The sequence below is a fragment of the Budorcas taxicolor genome, chromosome 3 (genome assembly GCF_023091745.1).
Source record: "Budorcas taxicolor isolate Tak-1 chromosome 3, Takin1.1, whole genome shotgun sequence".
NCBI classification, from domain to species: domain Eukaryota; kingdom Metazoa; phylum Chordata; class Mammalia; order Artiodactyla; family Bovidae; genus Budorcas; species Budorcas taxicolor.
In genome coordinates this window covers 20,206,586-20,228,861 of record NC_068912.1, presented here as the reverse complement: position 1 = coordinate 20,228,861, position 22,276 = coordinate 20,206,586, and the positions used below count along the sequence as shown (strand labels likewise).

The following is a 22,276-nucleotide window of genomic DNA, read 5'->3' as shown; positions in this document are numbered from 1 at the left end:
GGAGCTATGCTCTTCATCGTAGTGTGCAGGCTTCTCATTACAGTCGCTTCTCGTTGCAGAGCACGGGCTGTAAGATACTTGTGCTTCAGTAGTTGCGGCTCAGTAGTTGCAGCTCATGGGCTCTAGAACCAGGGTTCAGTAGTTGTGGCATATGAATGCAGTTGCTCCAGGGCTTGTGGAATCTTCCCACACCAGGGATTAAACCCACATTTCCTGCATTGTCAGGCAGACTCTTGTCTATGGCACCACCCGGGAAGTCCCCAGCTAATCTTTTACAAAACAATATTTTAGGACTTCCCTGGTGGTCCAGTAGGTAAGACTCCACATTTCCACTGCAGGGAGCACAGGTTTGATCCCTCGTTGGGGAACTAAAAGGCCACATGATGTCTGGTGCAGTCAAAGCAAAACAAAAACAGTATTTTAGGTTTCTCTACATCTCTCCAATGACTTCCCAGGTGGTGTTAGTGGTGAAGGACCCACCTGCCAACGCAGGAAACATAGGAGACAATGGTTTGATCCCTGGGTCAGGAAGATCCCCTAGAAGAGAGCATGGCAACACACTCTGGTATTCTTGCCTGAAAAACCCCATGGACAGAAGAGCTTGATGGGCTACAGCCCAAAGGGTCACAAAGAATCGGACAGAACTGAAGCGACTTAGCACTCACGCTTGCTCCTTGGAAGAAAAGCTATGAAAAACCTAAACAGCTATTAAAATACAGAGACATTACTTTGCCAACAAAGGTCCATATAATCCAAGTTATGGCTTTTCAGTAGTTATGTATGGATGTGAGAGTTGAACCATAAAGAAGGCTAAATGCCAAAGAATTGATGCTTTTGAGCTGTGGTGTTGGAGAAGACTCTTGAGAGTCCCTTGAACTGCAAGGAGATCCAACCAGTCCATCCTAAAGGAAATCAGCCCTGAATATTCATTGGAAGAAGGATTGATGCTGAAGCTGAAGCTCCAATACTTTGGCCACTTGATGCAAAGACCCAACTCAGAAAAGACCTTGATACTGGGAAAGACTGAAGGCAAGAGGAGAAGGGGAAGACAGAGGGCAAGATGTTTGGATGGCCTCACTGACTCAATGGACATGAGTTTGAGCAAGCTCCAGGAGATGGTGATGGACAGGGAAACCTGGTGTGCTGAAGTCCAAGGGGTCACAAAGAGTTGGACACAACTAAGCAACTGAACAACAACAAGCACACAGGCACATCTCTCCTAAAGACCCAAACCATTTTTCAAAACAAATCTATTGGCATTTTTTTTTTCTCTCTAGGCTTGGATGTTGTTTAGGGCTCTTTCTCTCCTTTTTCATGAGCTCCTCAGAAATTCTCCACTAGGGTTATCTAACTGTAGATCCCTTCAGGTCAATATTTCTACTCTGACTGGTCATTATAATGCTGAATCCAAGTTCACCTCCAGCCATTTTCTATTAAGGTAACCTCATCCTAGCAGGAAGCCCTCTCGGCTTAGATCCTCTTTTTGTGACCCCCTAAGGCTGGTCTCTATCTGTAGTCCATACCTGGTCCTCAAGAGAAAGAAAAAAAATTCCCCTCGGGACTTCCCTGGTGGTCCAGTGGCTATGAACTTCAAGCTCCCAATGCAGGGAGCCCAGGTTTGAACCCCAAGCAGAGAATTAGATCCCACATGCCACAACTAAGACCCAGCCAAATAAATAAGTGATAAAAAATAAATATATCTGTAAAATCCCCCTCATTCAATACAATCTCAACTCTGCCTTCTTTTCTACTGCCACAGGCTGCTTTAGCCAATTTCTTTTCTTTCTTTTTTCAAATTTTATTTTATTACAGTTAGAACACCTAATGTGAGATCTACCTTCTTAACAAATTTTTAAGTGTAAAATCAGTTCAGTTCAGTCGCTCAGCTGTGTCCAGCTTTTTGCAACCCCATGGACTTCAGCATGCCAGGCTTCCCCATTCATCACCAACTCCCGGAGTTTACTCAAATTCATGTCCATTAAGTCGGTGATGCCATCCAACCATCTCATCCTCTGTCGTCCCCTTCTCCTCCTGCCTTCAATCTTTCCCAGCATCAGGGTCTTTTCAAATGAGTCAGCCCTTTGCACCAGGTGGCCAAAGTACTGGAGCTTCAGCTTCAGCATCAGTCCTTCCAATGACTATTCAGGACTGATTTCCTTAAGATAGACTGGTTGGATCTCCTTGTTGTCCAAGGGACTCTCAAGAGTCTTGTCCAGCACCACAGTTCAAAAGCATCAATTCTTCGGTGCTCAGCTTTCTTTACAGTCCAACTCTCACATCCATACATATTACCAGAAAAACCATAGCTCTGACTAGACGGACCTTTTTAGGCAAAGTAATGTCTCTGCTTTTTAATATGCTGTCTAGGTTGGTCATAACTTTTCTTCCAAGGAGTAAGCGTCTTTTAATTTCATGGCTGCAGTCACCATCCATTGATTTTGGAGCCCCCAAAAATAAAGTCTGTCACTGTTTTCATTGTTTCCCTTTCTATTTGCCATGAAGTGATGGGACCAGATGCCATGACCTTAGTTTTCTGAATGCTGAGTTTAAGCCAACTTTTTCACTCTCCTCTTTCACGTTCATCAAGAGCCTCTTTAGTTCTTCTTCACTTTCTTCCATAAGGATGGTGTCATCTGCATATCTGAGGTTATTGATATTTCTCCTGGCAATCTTGATTCCAGCTTGTGCTTCAACCAGTCCAGCATTTCTCATGATGTACTCTGCATATAAGTTAAATAAGCAGGGTGACAATATACAGCCTTGACATACTCCTTTCCCAATTTGGAACAAGTCTGTTGTTCCATGTCCAGTTCTAACTCTTGCTTCTTGACCTGCATACAGATTTCTCAGGAGGCAGGTCAGGTGGTCTGGTATTCCCATCTCTTTAAGAATTTTCCACAGTTTGTTGTGATCCACACAATCAAGGGCTTTGGCATAGTCAATGAAGCAGAAGTAGATGTTTTTCTAGAACTCTCTCGCTTTTTCAATGATCTAGTCGATGTTGGCAGTTTGATCTCCGGTTCCTCTGCATTTTCTAAATCCAGCTTGAACATCTGGAAGTTCATGGTTCACGTACTGTTGAATCCTAGCTTGGAGAATTTTGAGCATTAATTTGCTAGCCTGTGAGATGAGTACAATTTTGTGGTGGTCTGAGCATTCTTTGGCATTGCCAAAGAATTAAGTGTACAATAGATTATCATTAACTATACATACAATGTCATACAGAAGATATCTAGAGCTTATTCCTCTTACTTCACTGAAACCTTATGCCTGTTCTTTAGTAATTCCTCATGACTATGATGTTGAGCATCTTTTCATGTGCTTATTGGCCATTTGTAAATCTTCCTTAGAGAAATATCTATTCAGATCCTTTGTCTAATTTTTAATTGAGTTATTTGTCTTCCTATTATTTAGTTGTACAAATACTTCAGATATTCCAAATACAAATCTCTTATCAGATATAAGATTTTCAAACATTTTTTCCCATTGTGTGGGGTTTTTTTCACTTTCTCGATTGTGTCCTTTGACGCTCAGGAGTTTTAAATTTGAAGAAGTCCAATTTATCTTTTTTTCTCTTACTGCTGTCATATCTAAAAATCCTTCACCAAATCCAGTGTTATGAAAATTTATTCCTTTTTTTCTGAATTTTATAGTTTTAGCTCTTACATTTGGGTCTTTGGTCTATTTTGAGTTAATATTTATATATGGTGTGAAGTAAGGGTCTAACTTCAATCTTTTGCATATGACTATCTAGTTTTCCAGGCTTCCCGGGTAGGGCTCAGTGGGTAAAGAATTCCCCTGCAATGCAGGAGACACAGGAGAGGTGGGTTCAATCCCTGAGTCAGGAAGATCCCCTGGAGGAGGGCATGGCAACCCACTCCAGTATTTTGCCTGGAGGATCCCGTGGAAAGAGGAGCCTGGCGGCTTACAATCCATAGGGTCACAAAGAGTCAGAGACGACTGAAGTGATGGAGCACACAGGCACATCCAGTCTCCCAAGTACCATTTGTTTTCTTTCCTTATTGAATGGTGTTGACCCTCTTCTCAAAAATCAGTTGACAATACATACATGTTTATTTCTGTACTCTCAATTCTATTCCATTGATGTGTATGTCTATTCTTATGCCAATACTACACTATCTTAATGACTGTAGCTTTATGGTGAGTTTTGAAATTGAGAAGAGAGAGTCTTCTGACTTTCTTTTCAGTATTGTTTTGATAGTGGACTTAATAACTGAAATTGATCACTTCTGGGACGTACCTGATTTTTTGCTAAGAGATAGGAATGACAGCACAAACATAGTGATTAGAAAAAATAAAACAATTTTATGTTCATACCTAGTAAGTTAAGACACCAGAATAAATTAATTACAGTAAGTACTCAGAATTTAAAAAATATTAGAAAACGGTTTGCACTTAACACAGAATTGGGGTGTTCAAGACAACTGTACTGGGATTTAACAGAGCAAGGAAGCCCCAGTTGTTTTCTGAGTTACAGATATTTTTTCATTCTTGCCTTGGAGTATTTCACCTACTTTTACATATGCTTATATCTTGAAGGTCACCTATACTAATGTTATCAGTGTCATGTGTGTGTGAATGTGTGTGTGTTTGTCGCTCAGTCATGTCCAACTCTTTGCGACACTATGGACTGTAGCTCTCCAGGCTCCTCTATCCTTGGAGTTCTCCAGGCAAGAATACTTGAGTCGGTAGATTCCCTGCTCCAAGGATGAAACCCGGCTCTCCCATATCACAGGCAGATTGTTTACTGTCTGAGCCACCAGGAAAGGAAGCCCTATCAGTTTCAGGAGTACCTCTTAAATAAATCTTGCTAATTTTTTTGGAAACCCTCTTTGGTTTCAACATAACAGTGTTAAGAATATACATACATAGAGGGGTGCATTGGGTTGGAAGATTGGTATTGACACATATACAGTATCATGTGCAAAATAGATAGCTAGTGGAAACCTGCAGTATGACACAGGGAACTCAGCTTGGTGCTCTGTAATGACCTAGAGGGGTGGGATGAGGGGTGGGGGGCAATGGAAGGGAGGTCCAAGAGGGAGGGGATACACAGTGCAATGCAGAGCTCAGTCCTGCCTTATTCTTTAAAACCCCATGGACTGTAGCCCACCAGGCTCCTCTGTCCATGGAATTTTTCAGGCAAGAAATGCTGGAGTGGGTTGACTGATTCACTTCGTTGTACAGCAGAAACCAACACAACATTATAAAGCAACTATTACCCCAAGCTACTAGCGCTCCCCTAGTAGCTCAGATGGTAAAACATCCAACTGCAATGCAGGAGACCTGGGTTCAATCCCTGGGTCGGGAAGATCCCCTGGAGAAGGAAATGGCAACCCACTCCAGTATCCTTGCCTGGAAAATCCCATGCACAGAAGAGCCTGGGGCGGGGGGGTGGGGTACAGTCCATGGGGGTCACAAAGAGTTGGACATGATTAAGCAACTAACACACACATACCCCAATTTTAAAAACTACATACATACAAATATAAGGCAATAAACTTGTTTTATCCTCTTTTGTTTAGGAATATGACAAATCTGGACTAGGGTAAAGAAGCGTGTATTCTCATGGATGACTCAAGCCCGTCCAGTAGTGTTGACGTAGACAAAGGCTTTGCCATCGCCTTTGTTGTTCTCCTGCTTCTCTTCCTGGTAGTGATGATTTTTCGGTGTGCCAAGTTGGTGAAGAATCCCTATGAGGCCAGCTCTACAGCCACAGAACCATCTCTGAGCTGAAGTGTGATAACACCTGGTAGACTTCCCTTCACAGGAGATCTGAAATCTCTTACACAGACATTTATGAAACAGACTGTTTATTACTCCACCTCCCTATTTCTCAGCTTCCTCCCCCTTGCATTCCACAATAGGCACATGAGGGTGAGTTGAGAATAATAATAGGGATGAAACACAAGCTAGTCTGTATTGTTCTATTCAGGCAAAAAGCTACCAAAGCGGGGTTGAGACAGGTTGAACTTATCTGTTAAAATAAAGCCATGAGGGGCTTCCCCAGCGGCTCAGTGGTAAAGAATCAGCCTGCTAATACAGAAGAGGTGGATTTGACCCCTGGTCTGTGGAGATCCCACATGCTGCAGAGCAAAGAAGCCCAAGCAGCGTAACTACTGAGCCTGTGCTCTAGAACCCAGGAGCCACAACTATTGAAGCCTGGCCACCTTAGAGCCTGTCCTCCTCAGCAAGAGAAGCCACCACAATGAAAATCCCACATACAGTACCTGGAGAGTAGCCCCCTCTAACTGCAGCTAAAGAAAAACCCACACAGCAACAAAGACCCCGCACAGCCAAAAATGAATGAATAAATAAACAAACAAAAATGTTAAAATAAGACCATGGGTTTCAATCCTCCAATATCTAATCTTCTTGAGATAATTAGACAGTTGGCCATAATTTTATGAGGTAACATAATATAATATCATGATGCTTGGTAAGTTGCATCTAAGCCCTCCTAGAGGTGGTCTTAGGATGTCCCTTTAGTTATGCAAATATAAGGCCAGCAGGAACCAGTTATCATATGATGAGAATCTAACAGGACTTTTTTAGTGTATGAAGCTTAATAAAAGCTGATGCCCTCCTCAAGTGGGCAGAGTTCTGTGGTAAAGGGGAACTAATTTGCCTTGGGTAACCCCTTAACCTCCCTCAGCCTACATTTCCTCACTTGCAAAATAACATCTAGTGTGTTGAAAAGGAGCCCTCAAAATGATACGTCCATGTCCTTATCCCTGAAACCTATGAACATGACCTTATTTGGAAAGATGGTCTTTGCAGATGTAAAGTTAAGGATTTCAAGATGAATTCAACCTGGATTAGTGGGGTAAGCCCTAAATCCCATGACAAATGTCTTTACGAAAGACAGAAGAGAAGACATGCACACAGAGGGGAAAAGGTCAAGTGAAAATGAAAGCAGAGATGGGAGTTATGCAACCACAGCTAAAGAATCCTTGCCTGGAACCATCAGAAGCTGGAAGAGGCAAGGAAGTTTTCCCTCCAGAGCCTTTGGAGGGAGTGCAGCCCTACCAACACCTTGATTTTGGACTTCTAGCCTTCAGGACTCTGAGAGAATAAACGTCCCTTGTTTTAAGCCACCTAGCTTGTGATCTTTGTTACGGCAGTCACAGAAAGCTGATATATAATACACGATGATGTGTCACCATCAGCATCCTAGGGACTTTTTAAGAGAAAAGAGAAGGAAATCATAACTCCATCTCTCCAAAGTCTGAAGTTATGGCAATGTGGTAGAGCGAGCTATGACTAACTGGCAGGAAAGTCCATAAGAGAGTTCACTAGAGGGACTTTCCTGGTGGTCCAGTGGTTGGGAATCCGCCCTGCAATGCAGGAGACATAGGTTCTGTCTCTGGTCCAGGAACTAAGATCCCCCATGCTGTGGGGCACTAAGTCTGTGTGCCACAACTAGACAGTCCATCCACCTCAGAGAAAGATCACTCATGATGCAACTAAAATCTGTTGCAATAAATAAATTAATTAAAATTTTTTCTTATTATTCTTTGTCACCCTTTTCCATACTGTCCTCTTTAGAAGTCAGTATGTGCGGGTCACACTTAAGAAATATAAAGTTACTTTTTCTTTCCTTTTTAAAAAAGTTAATTTTCTAATTAGAGGAAAATTGCTTTACAAGGTGTTGGTTTCTGCTGTACAATAACGTGAATCAGCCATAATTATACAAATATCCCCTCCCTCTGAAGCCTCCCTCCCCTACCCCATCCCACCCCTGTAAGTCATCACAGAGCACCCTATGTTATATAGCTCCCTATGTTATATAGCAACTTTTCACCAGCTATCTATTTCATACATGGTAGTGTATATATGTCAGTGCTACTTTCTCCATCTCATCCCACTCTCTCTTTGCACTCTGCCCCCTCACCCCCATGCCCACAAGTCCATTCTCCACATTTGCATCTTCCCTGCAAGGGATTGATTCCTTCCCTGCAAATAGGCTTATCAGTACCATTTTTCTAGGTTCCATATATATGTGTTAATATATGATATTTGTCTTTCTCTTTCTGACTTAACTTCACTGCATAACAGGCTATGGGCTCATCTACCTCACTACCACTGACTCAAATTTGTTCCTAAAATATTTTTATTGGGAGAGAGAGAGGGACTTCCCTGGTGGTCCAATGGCTAAGACTCTGCACTCCCAATGCAGGGAGCCTGGGTTCAATCCCTGGTCAGGGAACTGGATCCTGCATGCTGTAACTAAGACCTAGAACAGCCAAATAAATAAATAAAAAGAGAGAGAGAGAGAATTCACTAGAAGGAAAGGAGGCACCTAGGCCACTGACGAAGGCTCAATACAGGTCTGGCTGAAGAAAATTGGTTCTAGCACGGTAAATAATAGAGACTAAAGCTCTCAGGTCCAGCCAGGCTGGGCCAAATGTTCTAGGCAACAGCAACCTCATATGGGAATGTGAACTAAAAGAGTCATAATCTTGGAATCTAAGTGTGGGGAATCTAAGTGTGGGCTTGTGCAGGTGCTTGGACCAGCACGCAGTCACTTCCGAGGAGACTTGTATCCTTGGCGACCAGGCTGGGCCAGGCTTTAGCAGCAATACTAGATGGTATGGAAATAGAACTCTAGCTGTGCACTGTTAGCAGAGATTGATGATTATCTCTGTTTCTGATTCCTGGAAACAGGGCTTCTTCCCCCACGCCTGGCTTGAGTAAATCCTCAGGATTATTTGAAAATAGAAGAAAGGAAACCAAAGGCTTCTACTGGAGATACTAGACTTTGCCTTCACCAGAACAGAGGGTGTTATATTGGTTAAACTGGAGAAAGAGATGATTTGTACCCTTATTGAATAAAAAGAAATTCACAGTAAGGTACAGGTCAGGATAAAATAAAAGCAGATTTAGATTGAAGCAGTACTTGAGGGTGACATGTGTTTCCCTCCAGAAGCTCAGAAATTAACCTTTTCCCCACCTTCCAAAGTTAAATGAATAACTTCCTAGGTGATTCAGTGGTAAAGAATCAGCCTGCAATGCAGGAGACATAGGTTCAGTCCGTGGGTCAGGAAGATGCCCTGGAGGAGGAAATGGCAACCCACGCCAGTATTCTTGCCTGAAAAATCCCATGGACAAAGGAGCCTGGCTGGTTACAGTCCATAGGGTCGCAAAGAGTTGAATACAACTAAATGACTGAGCACACGTGCACACACACACACACATACACACACAGGCCATCTAAAATAAAATGCAAGACAAACACATGGTTAATCAGAGCATCAATATACAGTCACAGAGAGGCACAGATTTGACTGTTATCTTACTTTCTCCCTTAACTTATCCAAGGGGGGTGGAAATGCATCAATTAGAAGTGTATCAAATGCGGAAGCAGAGAAAGAGGAGCCACCCAAGGCAAACTCACACAGGGACAATGTGGTGAATGCTGTTTAGGAAAGAAGGCAACTTAGCCATTGGACAACAGAGTATTTCCAGTCCTGGTAGTCAGATGATCCTTAGTGTGGAGATTCAGGGAGTTGAAGCCCACACACCTTGAATCCATCTGGTTTTAGCGCCCACATTAGCTCTGTTAATCTGGTGTCCTTAAATAGTCCTTTCACTTACCTTAAACTGGTGGCTTAGAAATCCAATGGGTTTGCAAAGAAGTTTTATTGGGCAGACCCCCTCCAGTATAATCTACAAACCTTGTGCAGGCGTGTGTTGCATTTTACATTTGATTTTTGAGTTAACATTTAAAAATTATTGTGAAAGTAATAAATGCACAGTGGTAAAAAAAATTTTTTTATAAATGTTACTTAAGATTAAAAATGTAGAAATTTCCTAGACACTGCTTTGTTTCACAAATCTTCTTTCCAGAGTAACTGCTATTAAGGTAATTTGTTTTTACACATATGTGTATTTTTCCAGACATTCTTTTCTTTTTATTTTTAAAGTAATATTTTTGAATAAACTATCCATTTTTATGCTTCAGAATTCAAAAACTATTAAATGGTATACTGTAAAAACTCTTGGAGTCAAGACTGTGGGTAAAAATATCAATAACCTCAGACATGCAGATGATACCACACTTATAGCAGAAAGCCAAGAGGAATTAAAGAGCCTCTTGATGAAGGTAAAAGAAGAGAGTGAAAAAGATGGTTTAAAACTCAACATTTAAAAAAAGAAGATCATGGCATCCAGTCCCATCACTTCATGGCAAATAGATGGGGAAACAGTGATAGAGTTTATATTCTTGGGCTCCAAAATCACTGTGGACAGTGACTGCAGCCATGAAATTAAAAGACACTTGCTCCTTGGAAGAAAAGCAATGAAAATCCTAGACAGTATATTGAAAAGCAGAGACATTTTTCTGCCTACAAAGGTCTGTATAGCCAAAGCTATGATTTTTCTGGTAGTCATGTATGGATGTGAGAGCTGGACAATAAAAAAGGCTGAGCACCGAAGAAGTGATGCCTTCAAACTGTGGTGCTGGAGAAGACTCTTGAGAGTCCCTTGGACAGCAAGGAAATCAAACCAGTCTGTCCTAAAGGAAATCAGTCCTGAATATTCATTGGAAGAACTGATGCTGAAGCTGAAGCTCCAATACTTTGGCCACCTGATGGGAAGAACTGACTCATTTGAAAAGACCCTGATGCTTAGAAAGATTGAGGGCAGGAGGAGAAGGGGATAACAGAGGATAAGATGGTTGGATGGCATCACCAACCCAGTGGACATGAGTTTGAGCAAACTCGGGGAGATGGTAAAGGACAGGAAAGCCTGGTGTGCTGCAGTCCATGGGGTTGCAGAGTCGGACACAACTGAGTGGCTAAACAACAAAACTCTTACTCCCACCCTTGTCCCCACCTTCAATTTGCCCTCTTCAGAGACAACCAGTATTAATTTCTTAGGTATCCATCCAGTGATATTTTACATATATGTATAAAAATGTGTATTTTTGCTATTATTTAACAACTAAGGGACTTCATCTGTGGTCCAGTGGCTAAGTCACCACGCTCCAAATGCAGAGGACCCAGGTTCCATCCTTGGTCATGGAACTAGTTCCCACATGCTGAAACTAAGAGTTCACACGCCACAACTAAAGATTCTTCATGCCACAAAAGAGATCGAAGATCCCACATGCCTCGGGATCTAAGACCCAGCACAGCCAAATAAAGAAATAAATATTTAACAACTAATAGCATGGTATATTGGAGAAGAAAATGGCAACCCACTCCAGTACTCTTGCCTGGAAAATTCCATGGACAGAGGAGCCTGGTAGGCTGCAGTCCATGAGCATGGTATATATTGGAGAAAGAAATGGCAACCCACTCCAGTGTTCTTGCCTGGAGAATTCCAGGGACGGGGGAGCCTGGTGGGCTGCTGTCTATGGGGTCGCACAGAGTCGGACACGACTGACGTGACTTAGCAGCCGCAGCAGCAGCATGGTATATGGGGCTTCCCTGGTAGCTCAACTGGTAAAGAATCTGCCTGCAATGCGGGAGACCTGGGTTTTATCCCTCGGTAGGAAAGATGCCCTGGAGAAGAGCACAGCAACCCACTCCAGTATTCTTGCCTGGAGAATCCCCATGCACAGAGGAGCCTGGTGGGCTACAGTCCATGGGGGTCCCAAAGATTCGGACAAGAGTCAGGGACTAAGTACAGCACAGCAGAGCAAAGCATGGTATATACCATGTTCTGCACTTGTTTTTTTCATTTAATCATGTATCTTGAAGATCACTTCATATTAATGCACAAAGAGCTTCCTTAGCCTTTTTTTTTAATAGAACACTGCTGAAGAGTATGCCCCTGTTTGGGTGTGCTATAGTTTGTTTAATGAACACTTGCTGATGACAATTTATTTTGTTTCTAAACATTTTATTTCAGATAATGTTGCAGGAGATAATTTAGCACTTTATGTCATTTCAAAGGTATGTAGCTTAATTCCTAGAAGTTGAATTGCTGACAGAGTATTGTAGAATTTACAAAACAAGTTTTTTATTTTTTATTTTTTTGGCAAGCTGAGTCTTGGTTGCTGCCTGGGATTTTCTCTAGCTGTGACAAGTGGGTGATACTCTCTAGTTGTGGTGTGCAGACTTCTTATTGCAGTCGCTTCTCTTGTTGCTGAGAGTGTGGTCTAGGGTGTACAGGCTTCAGTAGCTGTGGCACATGGGTTTAGCAGTTGTGGCTCCTAGGCTCTAGAGCACTGTCTTAACAGCTGTGGCACACGGGCTTAGTTGCTCCGTGGGATATGGAATCTTCCCAAATCAGAGATCAAACCCACCTTCTCTGCATTGGCAGGCTGATTCTTTACCACTGAGCCACCAGGGAAGTCAGAATTTACAAAATTTTTTTAACTACTTGTGAATAATCAAAACTCAGAAGCTTGCATACAAAAAAAAAAATCATTTTTCAAGTTCCCTTGAAAAATTGGAGATCTGGCAGTACCATATGTGCCACACAGAAGAAAAATTAGCTAGAGCTAAATGTCAACTGCTCCTTGTAGGTGAGATATGTATTTCCCGAGTGACCACAGTTCTGTCTCACCTGGTTTTGCTCCATTACATTACTTTCTTGATGTCTGAAACCCTCTGAGTTTTTAATCCCTATGTTCCTTTGTTTTGATTCTGAAATTATGCAGTAACCTTCAGATTATGATTCTATTTCCCCTAAGTCTGCCTGCAAGGAAAGGATCATTTGGCATTCCACTATGATATCTCATGATGAAATAATAAGTAGCATATGTTTGTGATTTTTCAACGTATAACAGTAGACTATAGGTGTGAATGTGTTGAGCACACCAATATGAACACTAACATGAGTACAGGTGTTACAGTTATTTATTTCATATTATTAAGCTGGCAATTCAATTCAGTTCAGTCGCTCAGTCATGCCTGACTCTTTGCGACCCAATGGACTGCAGCACACCAGGCCTCCCTGTCCATCACCAACTCCCAGAGTTTACTCGAACTCACGTCCGTTGAGTCAGTGATGCCATCCAACCATCTCATCCTCTGTCGTCCCCTTTTCCTCCCACCTTCAATCTTTCCCAGCAACAGGGTCTTTTCAAATGAGTCAGTTCTTCACATCAGCTGGCCAAAGTATTGGAGTTTCAGCTTCAATAAGCTGTCTTATTATTATTATTTTTAATATTTTGTAAATTTTAATAAGGTTGGACTTACTTGGTGGTCCAGAGGTTAAGTCTCCACATTTCCATTGCAGGAGGCACAGGTTCAACCTCTGGTCAGGGAACTAAGATTCCACATTCCATGCGGTAAGGCCAAAAAAACCCAAAACTGATTTATACCAATAGGTCATCACACTGGATTACATCTAAAATAATAAAGAATATTAAAAATAATGTAATTTATATCAGGGCCTGATTGTCTCTGACAGGAGTTACTCTTCAATCCTTAACAAACAAACAGAAAAAGCCAGAGTTTGGCTCCCTAACTATTGTCCTGGAAAGGATTATACAGCTCATACCTGCCTTTCCTACAGTGTTTCTCAAATTTTAGTGAGCAGGAACTTCCCTGGTGGTACAGTGGATAGGAATCCACCTTGCAACGCAGGGGATACTGGTTCAATCCTTCCAGGAAAAGTCCACATGCGGCAGAGCAGCTAAGCCCCAGTACCACAATTACCGAGGCCTCACCTAGAGCCTGTGCTCCAAAGCTAGAGAAGCCACTGCAATGAGAAGCCTGAGTATCACAATGAAGAATAGCCCCTTGCTCGCTGCAATTTGAGAAAGCCCGAGCACACCAAGAAAGACTCAGTGTGGCCAAAAATAAAATAAATAATTTTTTTAAAGCTTTAAAAGAAAAAATTTAGTGAACAAATTACCTGGCGGTCTACTAAAATTCAGATTCTGGTTCAGCACTCCATGAGTTGGGGCCAGAGATTTAGGGTCTCTAGCAGGCTCCCTGACTGCATGTTTAGCAGCAAGTCCTCATAAGACACTTCCCTGAGTCCCACCGCTGATCTATTGGACTAATTGCTTCAGCTTCTCAGGGCAATGAAGAAATCAGATTGGAATATGATGCTCCAAATTGCTTCTGTTTCTCGTCAACATCCCCATTCCTTACTTCCACCCTCAGCCCACCCACACACATATCAGAAAACTGAACGAATCTTAACAGGAACATAATCAGGGCAGAGCAAAGATTTCCCTTTAATCATCACAAACTCCAGAGTACTGCATGTATGGGGCAATAGGTCAGTTGCTAGAGGAAACAAAGATACTAAGATAGGAACTCAGCCTTGGGTTGATCACAAACCAGCAGAGGAAACACACAGACCCAGATAACTAATGACAGGAAAAGAATTAAGGCAATGGAAGTACAGAGGCAAAAGTTGATTCCACAGGGGGTAAGTGATGGTCCCAGGTACATTGCATTGGGTTGGGTTTGGGTCCAAGTTATGTCATTTAGGATCTTTTGTTGCAGGGCACAGTCTCTCTGTGGCATCCGGGCTCTCTAGTTGTGGCACATGGGCTCCAGAGCACATAGGCTTAGCAGTTGCTCTGAGGTATATGGGATCTTAGTTCCTTGACCAGGGGTCAAACCCAAATCCCCTGCACTGGAAGGCAGATTTTTAACCAAGGAAGTCCCTAGAAAAGAGATTCTTAAACTCTGGTCCCTGTTCCAATAGCATGAGCATCACCTGGGAAAATCTGAGACATGCAAATTCTCAAACTCCACCCAGACCTACTCCAAGAGTGGTATGGAGATAGCAACCTGTGGTTTAACAAGCTCTCCATGTGATTCTGATACATATTAAAGTTTGACTATGAAAACTTTACATAGAAGACATTTAGTTTGACCTTAGAGAACTAATATTTCATCAACAGAAAGGTGGGCTTCCCAGGTGGCACTAGTAGTAAGGAACCCGCCTGCCAATATAGGAGACATAAGAGACGTGGGCTTGGTCCCTGAGTTAGGAAGATCCCCTGGAGAAGGAAATGGCAACCCACTCCAGTACTCTTGCATGGAGAGTCCCACGGACAGAGGAGCCTGGTGGTCGACAGTGCATTGGGTTGCCAAGAGTTGGACATGACTGAAGTGACTCAGCACACAACAGAAAGGGAAGCGTTATTCCAGGAGATAGATCACAGTAAGCAAAGGAATGAAGATATAAAATTGAAACACATACACATATTGGGGAAAAAGCATATAATCAGGAATGCAAAAGGAGAAGTGGGAAATATGTCAGATAGGTAAATGGGGGACAAATTATGAAGAACTTTAAATTTTATAATTGAAGTTTGAATATAAAGAAAACAGTTTTAAAGCAGGGGAGTGACATGATCAAAGCCACTAATAGAACCGATTTAAAATAAGGACTACCAGCCAGGAGGCTACTTTGTCCTGGCAAGAAATAAGAACTAGGGGAATTCCCTGCTGGTCCAGTGGTTAAGACTGCATGCGTGCTCAGTCACTCAGTCCTGTCCAACACTTTGCAACCCCATGGACTGTAGCCTGCCAGGCTCCTCCATCCATGGGATTTCCCAGCAAGAATATTGGGCTCGGTTGCCATTTCCTCCTTCAGGGGATCCTCCCAACCCAGGGATTGAACTTGCATCTCTTGAAGACTCCTGCATTGGCCAGCAGATTCTTTACATTGAGCCACCTAGGAAGCCTCAGTGGTTAAGACTACAGGCTTCCAAAGCAGAGGGGGCAGGTTCAATCCCTGGTCAGGAACTAAGATTCTACATGCTGCATGGTGTAGCAGAAAAAAAGAAAAAGTGAGAAAGAGGGAGTGAAAAGAAGGAAGCAAGAGAGAGGGAGAGAGAGAAAGGAAGGAAGGAAGGACTAAATAAAGGCAGCAGAATAGGAAATGAAAGGGGGAAAAAGATATAAAAAGCATTTACAAGCTAGGATAAACAAGCTGTATTGTATAATGGTTTAAGACAACAAGATGTAGGGCCAAACTGCCATGCTCTAACATTTTTTAACTTTGTGGTCTTGGGAGATTTATTTAATGCTGTGCCTCAGTTTTCTATCCATAAAAAAAGAAAAATAATATATGCAATGGAATATTATTCACTCATTAAAAGGATGAAATCTTACCATTTGTGGCAATATGAATGGACCTGAGGGAATAATGCTAAGTGAAACAATTCAGACAGAGAAAGACAAATACTGTATAATCTCATTTATATGTGGAATCTTAAAAACAAACAAACAAAAAGACCACGAAAACCCAATTCATACTGAAAACAAAGTGGTGGTTTCCAGAGATGTGGGAAGAGGTGGGTAGGTAAAATGAGTGAAGGGAGTTGAAAGGTACAAACTGCTAGTTATAAAACAAAGAAGTCATGGGGATGTAATATACACCATGGTAGCTATAATTAATAACATTATATTGCATATTTGAAAGTTGTTAACAAAGAAAATCTTAACATTTCTCATCACAAGAAAAAAATTACGTATGGCAGCCTGTTAACTAGAGTTACTGTGGTACTCACTTTGCAATATACACAAATATCAAACCATTATTTTGTATATGATGTCATGAGTCAATTATACCTCAATTTTAAAATTTTACTTTAAAAAAAGAAGACAATATTATTATTGTTCCTACCTCATCTGATTGTTGTGAGAATTAAATTAAATTAAATTAACGACTGTAAAGTGCTTAAAACACTGCCTGTTATGAAGTAACCAATAAATACCATGTGTGTGTTTTACAAGGAGTAATAAGAGTCCTAGAGTCTACGGGCTCTATGGTGACTGCAGCCATGAAATTAAAAGACGCTTGCTCCTTGGAAGAAAAGTTATGACAAACATAAACAGCATACTAAAAAGCAGAGATATCATTTTGCTAACAAAGGTCTGTGTAGTCAAGCTATGGTTTTTCCAGTAGTCATGTGTGGATGTGAGAGTTGGACCATAAAGAAGGCTGAGCGCTGAAGACTGATGCTTTTGAACTGTGGCATTGGAGAAGACTCTTGAGAGTCCCCTTTGACTGCAAGGAGATCAAACTAGCCAATACTAAAGGATATCAACCCTGAATATTCATTGGAAGGACTGATGCTGAAGCTGAAGCTCCAATACTTTGGCCCCCTGATGCAAAGAGCCAATTCATTGGAAAAGACCCTGATGCTGGGAAAGCCTGTGGGCAAGAGTAGAAGGGGAACAACAGAGGATGAGATGGTTGGATGGCATCACCAACTCAATGTACGCGAGTTTCAGCAAACTTCAGGAGATAGTAAAGGACAGGGAATCCTGGTGTGCTGCAGTCCATAGGGTCTCAAACAGCTGGACACGACTTAACAACAGCAACAATACATCTAAAATTTCTACCTCAGGGACTTCCCTGGTAGTCCAGTGGTTAAGACTTCACACTTCCAATGCAGGGATGCAAGGGGCCTGTGTTTGATTCTTGATCAGGAAACTAAGATCCCACATGCTGCATGGTACATCCAAAATAATTATTTAATTAAAATAAAATTTCTAGCTCAGGTAAGAAAATAATATAATCACGAGGTGAGTTTGGAACATTCTGAATTTCAAATATTTTGAGAAGACATTTACTTCGCTGTACCTCAATTCCTGGTGTCGTAACAATAAGAAATAGGTACTTAGCATCGTCCCAGGAAACTAGTGGACAGGTGAAATGAGCATAGGTGAAAGGGTGGTCACCAGGAGAGGAATTCAAAAACTTTGATGATCCTGGCTGCTCAGACCCTATTTTCAGTCTTACACAGAAGGTTCCATGAACTTCCCTGGCAGTCCAGTGGTTAAAATTGTGTTTCCACACCATCTGACATAAATCACAGCAGGATCCTCTATGATCCACTTCCTGGAGTAATGAAAATAAAAGCAAAAATAAACAAATGGGACCTAATTAAATGTAAAATCTTTTGCATAACGAAGGGAAATATAAGCAAGGTGAAAAGACAGCCTTCAGGATGGGAGAATATAACAGCAAACGAAGCAACTGACAAAGAATTAATCTCAAAAATATCCAAGCAGCTCATGCAGCTCAAAACCAGAAAAAAATAAATGACCCACCCAAAAAATGGGCCTGAAAAACTGAACAGACATTTCTCCAAAGAAGACATACAGATGGCTAACAAACACATGAAAAGATGCTCAACATCACTCATTATCAGAGAAATGCAAATCAAAATCACAATGAGATAGATACCATCTTACTCTGGTCAGAATGGCTGCTATCAAAAAGTCTACAAATAATAAATGCTGGAGAGGGTGCAGGGAAAAGGGAACTCTCTTACAGTGTTGGTGGGAATGCAAACCAATACAGCCACTATGGAGAACAGTGTGGAGACTCCTTAAAAAACTGGAAATAGAACTGCAATACGACCCAGCAATCCCACTGCTGGGCATACACACTGAAGAAACCAGAACTGAAAGAGAGATGTGTACCCCAATGTTCATTGCAGCACTGATTTACAATAGCTAGGACATGGAAGCAACCTAGATGTCCATAAGCAGACAAATGGATAAGAAAGTTGTGGTACATACACACAATGGAATATTACTCAGCTATTAAAAAGAATGCATTTGAATCATTTCTAATGAAGTGGATGAAACTGGAGCCTATTATACAGAGTGAAGTAAGTCAGAAAGAAAAATACCAATACAGTATATTAATGCATATATATGGAATTTAGAAAGATGGTAACAATGAACCTATATTCGAGACAGCAAAAGAGACACAGATATAAAGATCAGACTTTTGTACTCTGTAGGAGAAGGCGAGGGTGGGATGATTTGAGAGAATAGCATTGAAACATGTATATTACCATATGTGAAATAGATCCCCAGTCCAAGTTCAATGCATGAAACAGGGCACTCAAAGCCTGTGCACTGGGACAACCCTGAGGGATGGGATAGGTAGGGAGGTGGGGGGGGGGGCAGTTTCAGGATGGGGGACACATGTATACCCGTGGCTGATTCATGTCAATGTATGCCAGAAACCACTACAATAAAGTAATTAGCCTCCAATTAAAATAAATAATTTTTTTTAAAGTGTGTTTCCAATGCAGGAGGCACAGGTTTGATCCTTGGTTGGAGAACTAAGATCCACCATGGGTGCAGTATGGCCAAAAAAAAAAGAGAGAAGTTTGGCTTATACTTTTTAAATGAACTTAGGAGCACTTGATGTAAAGATGGCTGAGCAAATTAAACTATTTAACGAACTCATTAAATTAAAGTAGTAATGAGATTCTGTGGTAGTCAATAGTGCTGATTCACCAAATACATCTGGTTCTCCATCCTTCTGGGGATGAGACATGACTGTTCTTCCTGGCCCTCTCCTGTTTGGGTAGGGCCTCATTCAAGCCAGTAGGTTGAGTCATTCTAGTTGCCAGTGTGAGACTCTCTAGTGATATCTCCTTATGGCAGGGTGGCACATCAGCCTGGGTTTCCGAGTGGCTATCGTGAGCAGAACTCCACTGTTACCCTTTTAGAGATGATTATGCAGTGTGAATGAATAATATATGCTTCTTCTTGTAAACTTTTGGTGTTGTTTCCACAACATAGCCTAGTCTATCCTGACACAGATATCATTTATCAAATTTTAAAAATTAAACAGTTAACAAAGAGTCCTAATGAGGATATGGGGAAAGAGACACTTTCACAGATTTGCTAGTGAAAGTAAAAATTGTTTCAACCTTTTTGAAAAGTAACTTGACAGCGGATTCTGATAAAAATAGGGGAAAGTATATATTTTTCACCTCAGATTCCATTTTGGGGGATCTCTGTCACAGAAATAAAAGTACTACTGCCAAAGGATGTTTAATATTTACTGTTGAATTTTTGTTGTGGCTAAAAACCGAGCATAATCTAAATTTCTAAATATGATTTAACCATATTATGAAGTATTACACAACTATCAAAAAGAAAACGTTTAATTGACTTCATGGCATGTCCACATGTTAAGTGAAAACAGAAACAAAAAATCCATGTTTGATCTTGTACACATAAGCCTAGAAAACTAAGTTGATTTACCTCAAAGGAGCAGGGGTGGTTAAGTGATGGGTGTGGAGAAGCTATTTTCGTGTTTTTCATATTACACCTTCCACCTGATGCGAAGAACTGACATTGGAAAAGACCCTGATACTGGGAAAGATTGAAGGCAGGCGGAGAAGGGGACGACAGAGGCTGAGATGCGGCATCACCCACTCGATGGACATGAGTTTGAGCACGCTCCGGGAGTTGGTGATGGACGGGGAAGCCGGTCGTGCTGCAGTCCATAGGGTCGCAAAGTCGGACAAGACTGAGCGACTGAACGAACTCGACTTATTACAATTTGTACGATTTATGTAACACAACAAACTGAAGTACAAGGGAGAATTCTAAACCTTAGTGGTTGCCGACTGAGCCTCTGCACAACAAACTTAGTACTACTACCACCAGTTGTGGGGTGGTAGACGAGGCGGAGCCTTTCTGTAATGTATCTAAGCCACGCCCACTTTACCCGCCAATCGTTTCTCACGTGTGCCCTGGAAGGATTTTCCTTGACGCATGCGTACGCCCCTGAGTTTCCCAGCCTTCTAGGGGCGCCCTGCGGCTTTGGGTTTGACCCCATCAGGCTACCGTCGCAGCGACCGGAACGGCACCTCTGGCTTGCTTCCGGCGTCTTTTTTTTTTTTTTTTTTCCCCTCGCTTCCCCTTCCCTCCCTCACGCTTCTTCCCCTCCCCCTGCTCCCTTTTCTGTTTGGTTTCGTTCTTTCCTACCGAGGCCGACCCCTGCGTCGTGAGTCTGGGGTCTGGCTGGTGAGAAAGAGCCATCTTTACCTAGAAACAGGGGAGGTGTGGGAAGTACTGTTAATTGAGGTATTTGGAGACCAAGGGCTTGTATGGAATGTTTTGTTTGTTATAAGAGGTCGGGCGAGGGTGGTCGGGCGAGGTCTTTCCCAGAGACTAGCGGGGGCGGTGTTGAACTGGATTTGCGGGTGGGTGGGACGCACCCCTAAAATGGGTAGCGCGGGGGTGGGGCGGCGTGTGGGCTAAAGAGAAATGGAGGCAGTGAGAACTGGCACTGGGTTCGCAGGGCATTCTGGCTTCAGTTTTGCTTTAACCGTTTGATCGAAGAAGCAGTTAACACCAGTGTGTGTTGTATGTGCGAGTATTTGAATTGTCGATTTAGGTAGCTACCTTTTATTCCCACATTATTTTATTTCATTTTACTTTGGGAAGACCTTTTCTCCTGCAAGCTTTTGTGTACTTAAGTGTCTTACAACGTGAAAGCAAAGTGATGTAAGGAGAAAAGTAATTAAAGAGAAAACAGCGAATTAGGGAGTTGTAAACCAAACCTTACCCTCCAGGTGGGGATATTTGCTCAGATTAGCATAGCGTGCAAAGATTTATCTCATTAGTCAAGGAACACAGGTCACAGAGATATCTACCTCAATAAATTGCTTCTTTTCAGTTTCCTAAAACACTATTTTTGGTAGCTCCTTGTTGCATGATATATGTCTTCCATGCCCTGTCAAACTTTCATTTTATTCAGGCCTATAGTCTACAGCTTATAGGAGATGAGAACTCTACAAAATTTCAGCCTCAGATACTGGAGAACTGGGGGATTGGTGGAGGGGTGGACATGGAATCAAACCTAACTACATATATCTGAGTAACAAGTTGCTGAGTAGGAATGAGTTTTATTAGGGGACTGAAATTCTCTTTTGTGGTTATGATCAACTCCAAAAGTAATTTTAGTTTCCTGCTCCATGTAGAGGACAGCAATATGTCCTCCCTCCCTGGGTGCATTGGTTTGGCAGCAGCAACAGCAGCAGTGGAGTCTGAAGAAATTGCAGAGCTGCAACAGTCCGTGGTTGAGGAGCTGGGTATCTCAATGGAGGAGCTTCGACAGTTCATTGATGAAGAACTGGAAAAGATGGACTGTGTACAGCAGCGCAAGAAGCAACTAGCAGAGTTGGAGACTTGGGTGATACAGAAGGAATCTGAGGTGGCCCATGTTGACCAACTCTTTGATGATGCATCCAGGTAAGAACCACATAGGAAATAGTAAATCTGCCTATTGGCAGACATTTTAAAAATAGTATAATTGTTATGACATTGTACTTTAGAAGGTACAGACATGTAGAACCTTGCTCTTCCTCAAAGGTTAAGGGCCAAAATCTAACTGCACAGTCATAATATAATATTCATCTATCAGCAGTTAATATATGATAAGCAGTGAAAGTGAAAAAGTGAAAGTTAGTCACTCAGTCATGTCCGACTCTTTGTGATCCCATAGACTGTAGCCCACCAGGTTCCTCCGTCCATGGAATTCTCCAGGCAAGAGTACTGGAGTG

At 42.0% G+C, this 22,276-nt stretch overlaps 1 protein-coding gene and 1 non-coding gene across 5 annotated transcripts in view; both read left to right on the top strand.

The window, feature by feature from the left end:
* Window positions 1–8,157: 8,157 nt before the first annotated feature.
* On the top strand, window positions 8,158–8,230 carry TRNAG-CCC (transfer RNA glycine (anticodon CCC)). Its single transcript has one exon. It is a non-coding gene; the product is annotated as a tRNA-Gly (tRNA).
* A 12,387-nt stretch (window positions 8,231–20,617) lies between these two features.
* SETDB1 (SET domain bifurcated histone lysine methyltransferase 1) overlaps window positions 20,618–22,276 on the top strand; it is a 29,437-nt gene continuing 27,778 nt past the window's right edge. For 2 of the 4 annotated variants that reach the window (XM_052636533.1, XM_052636531.1), the window contains exons 1-2: window positions 20,624–20,795; window positions 21,695–21,965. In XM_052636533.1, the coding sequence (XP_052492493.1) occupies window positions 21,706–21,965 (260 nt within the window). In that variant the 5' untranslated portion in view covers window positions 20,624–20,795; window positions 21,695–21,705. Of the gene's footprint in view, window positions 20,796–21,694; window positions 21,966–22,276 lie in introns of all 4 variants that reach the window. The other 2 variants (XM_052636532.1, XM_052636534.1) reach the window with 2 other exon arrangements.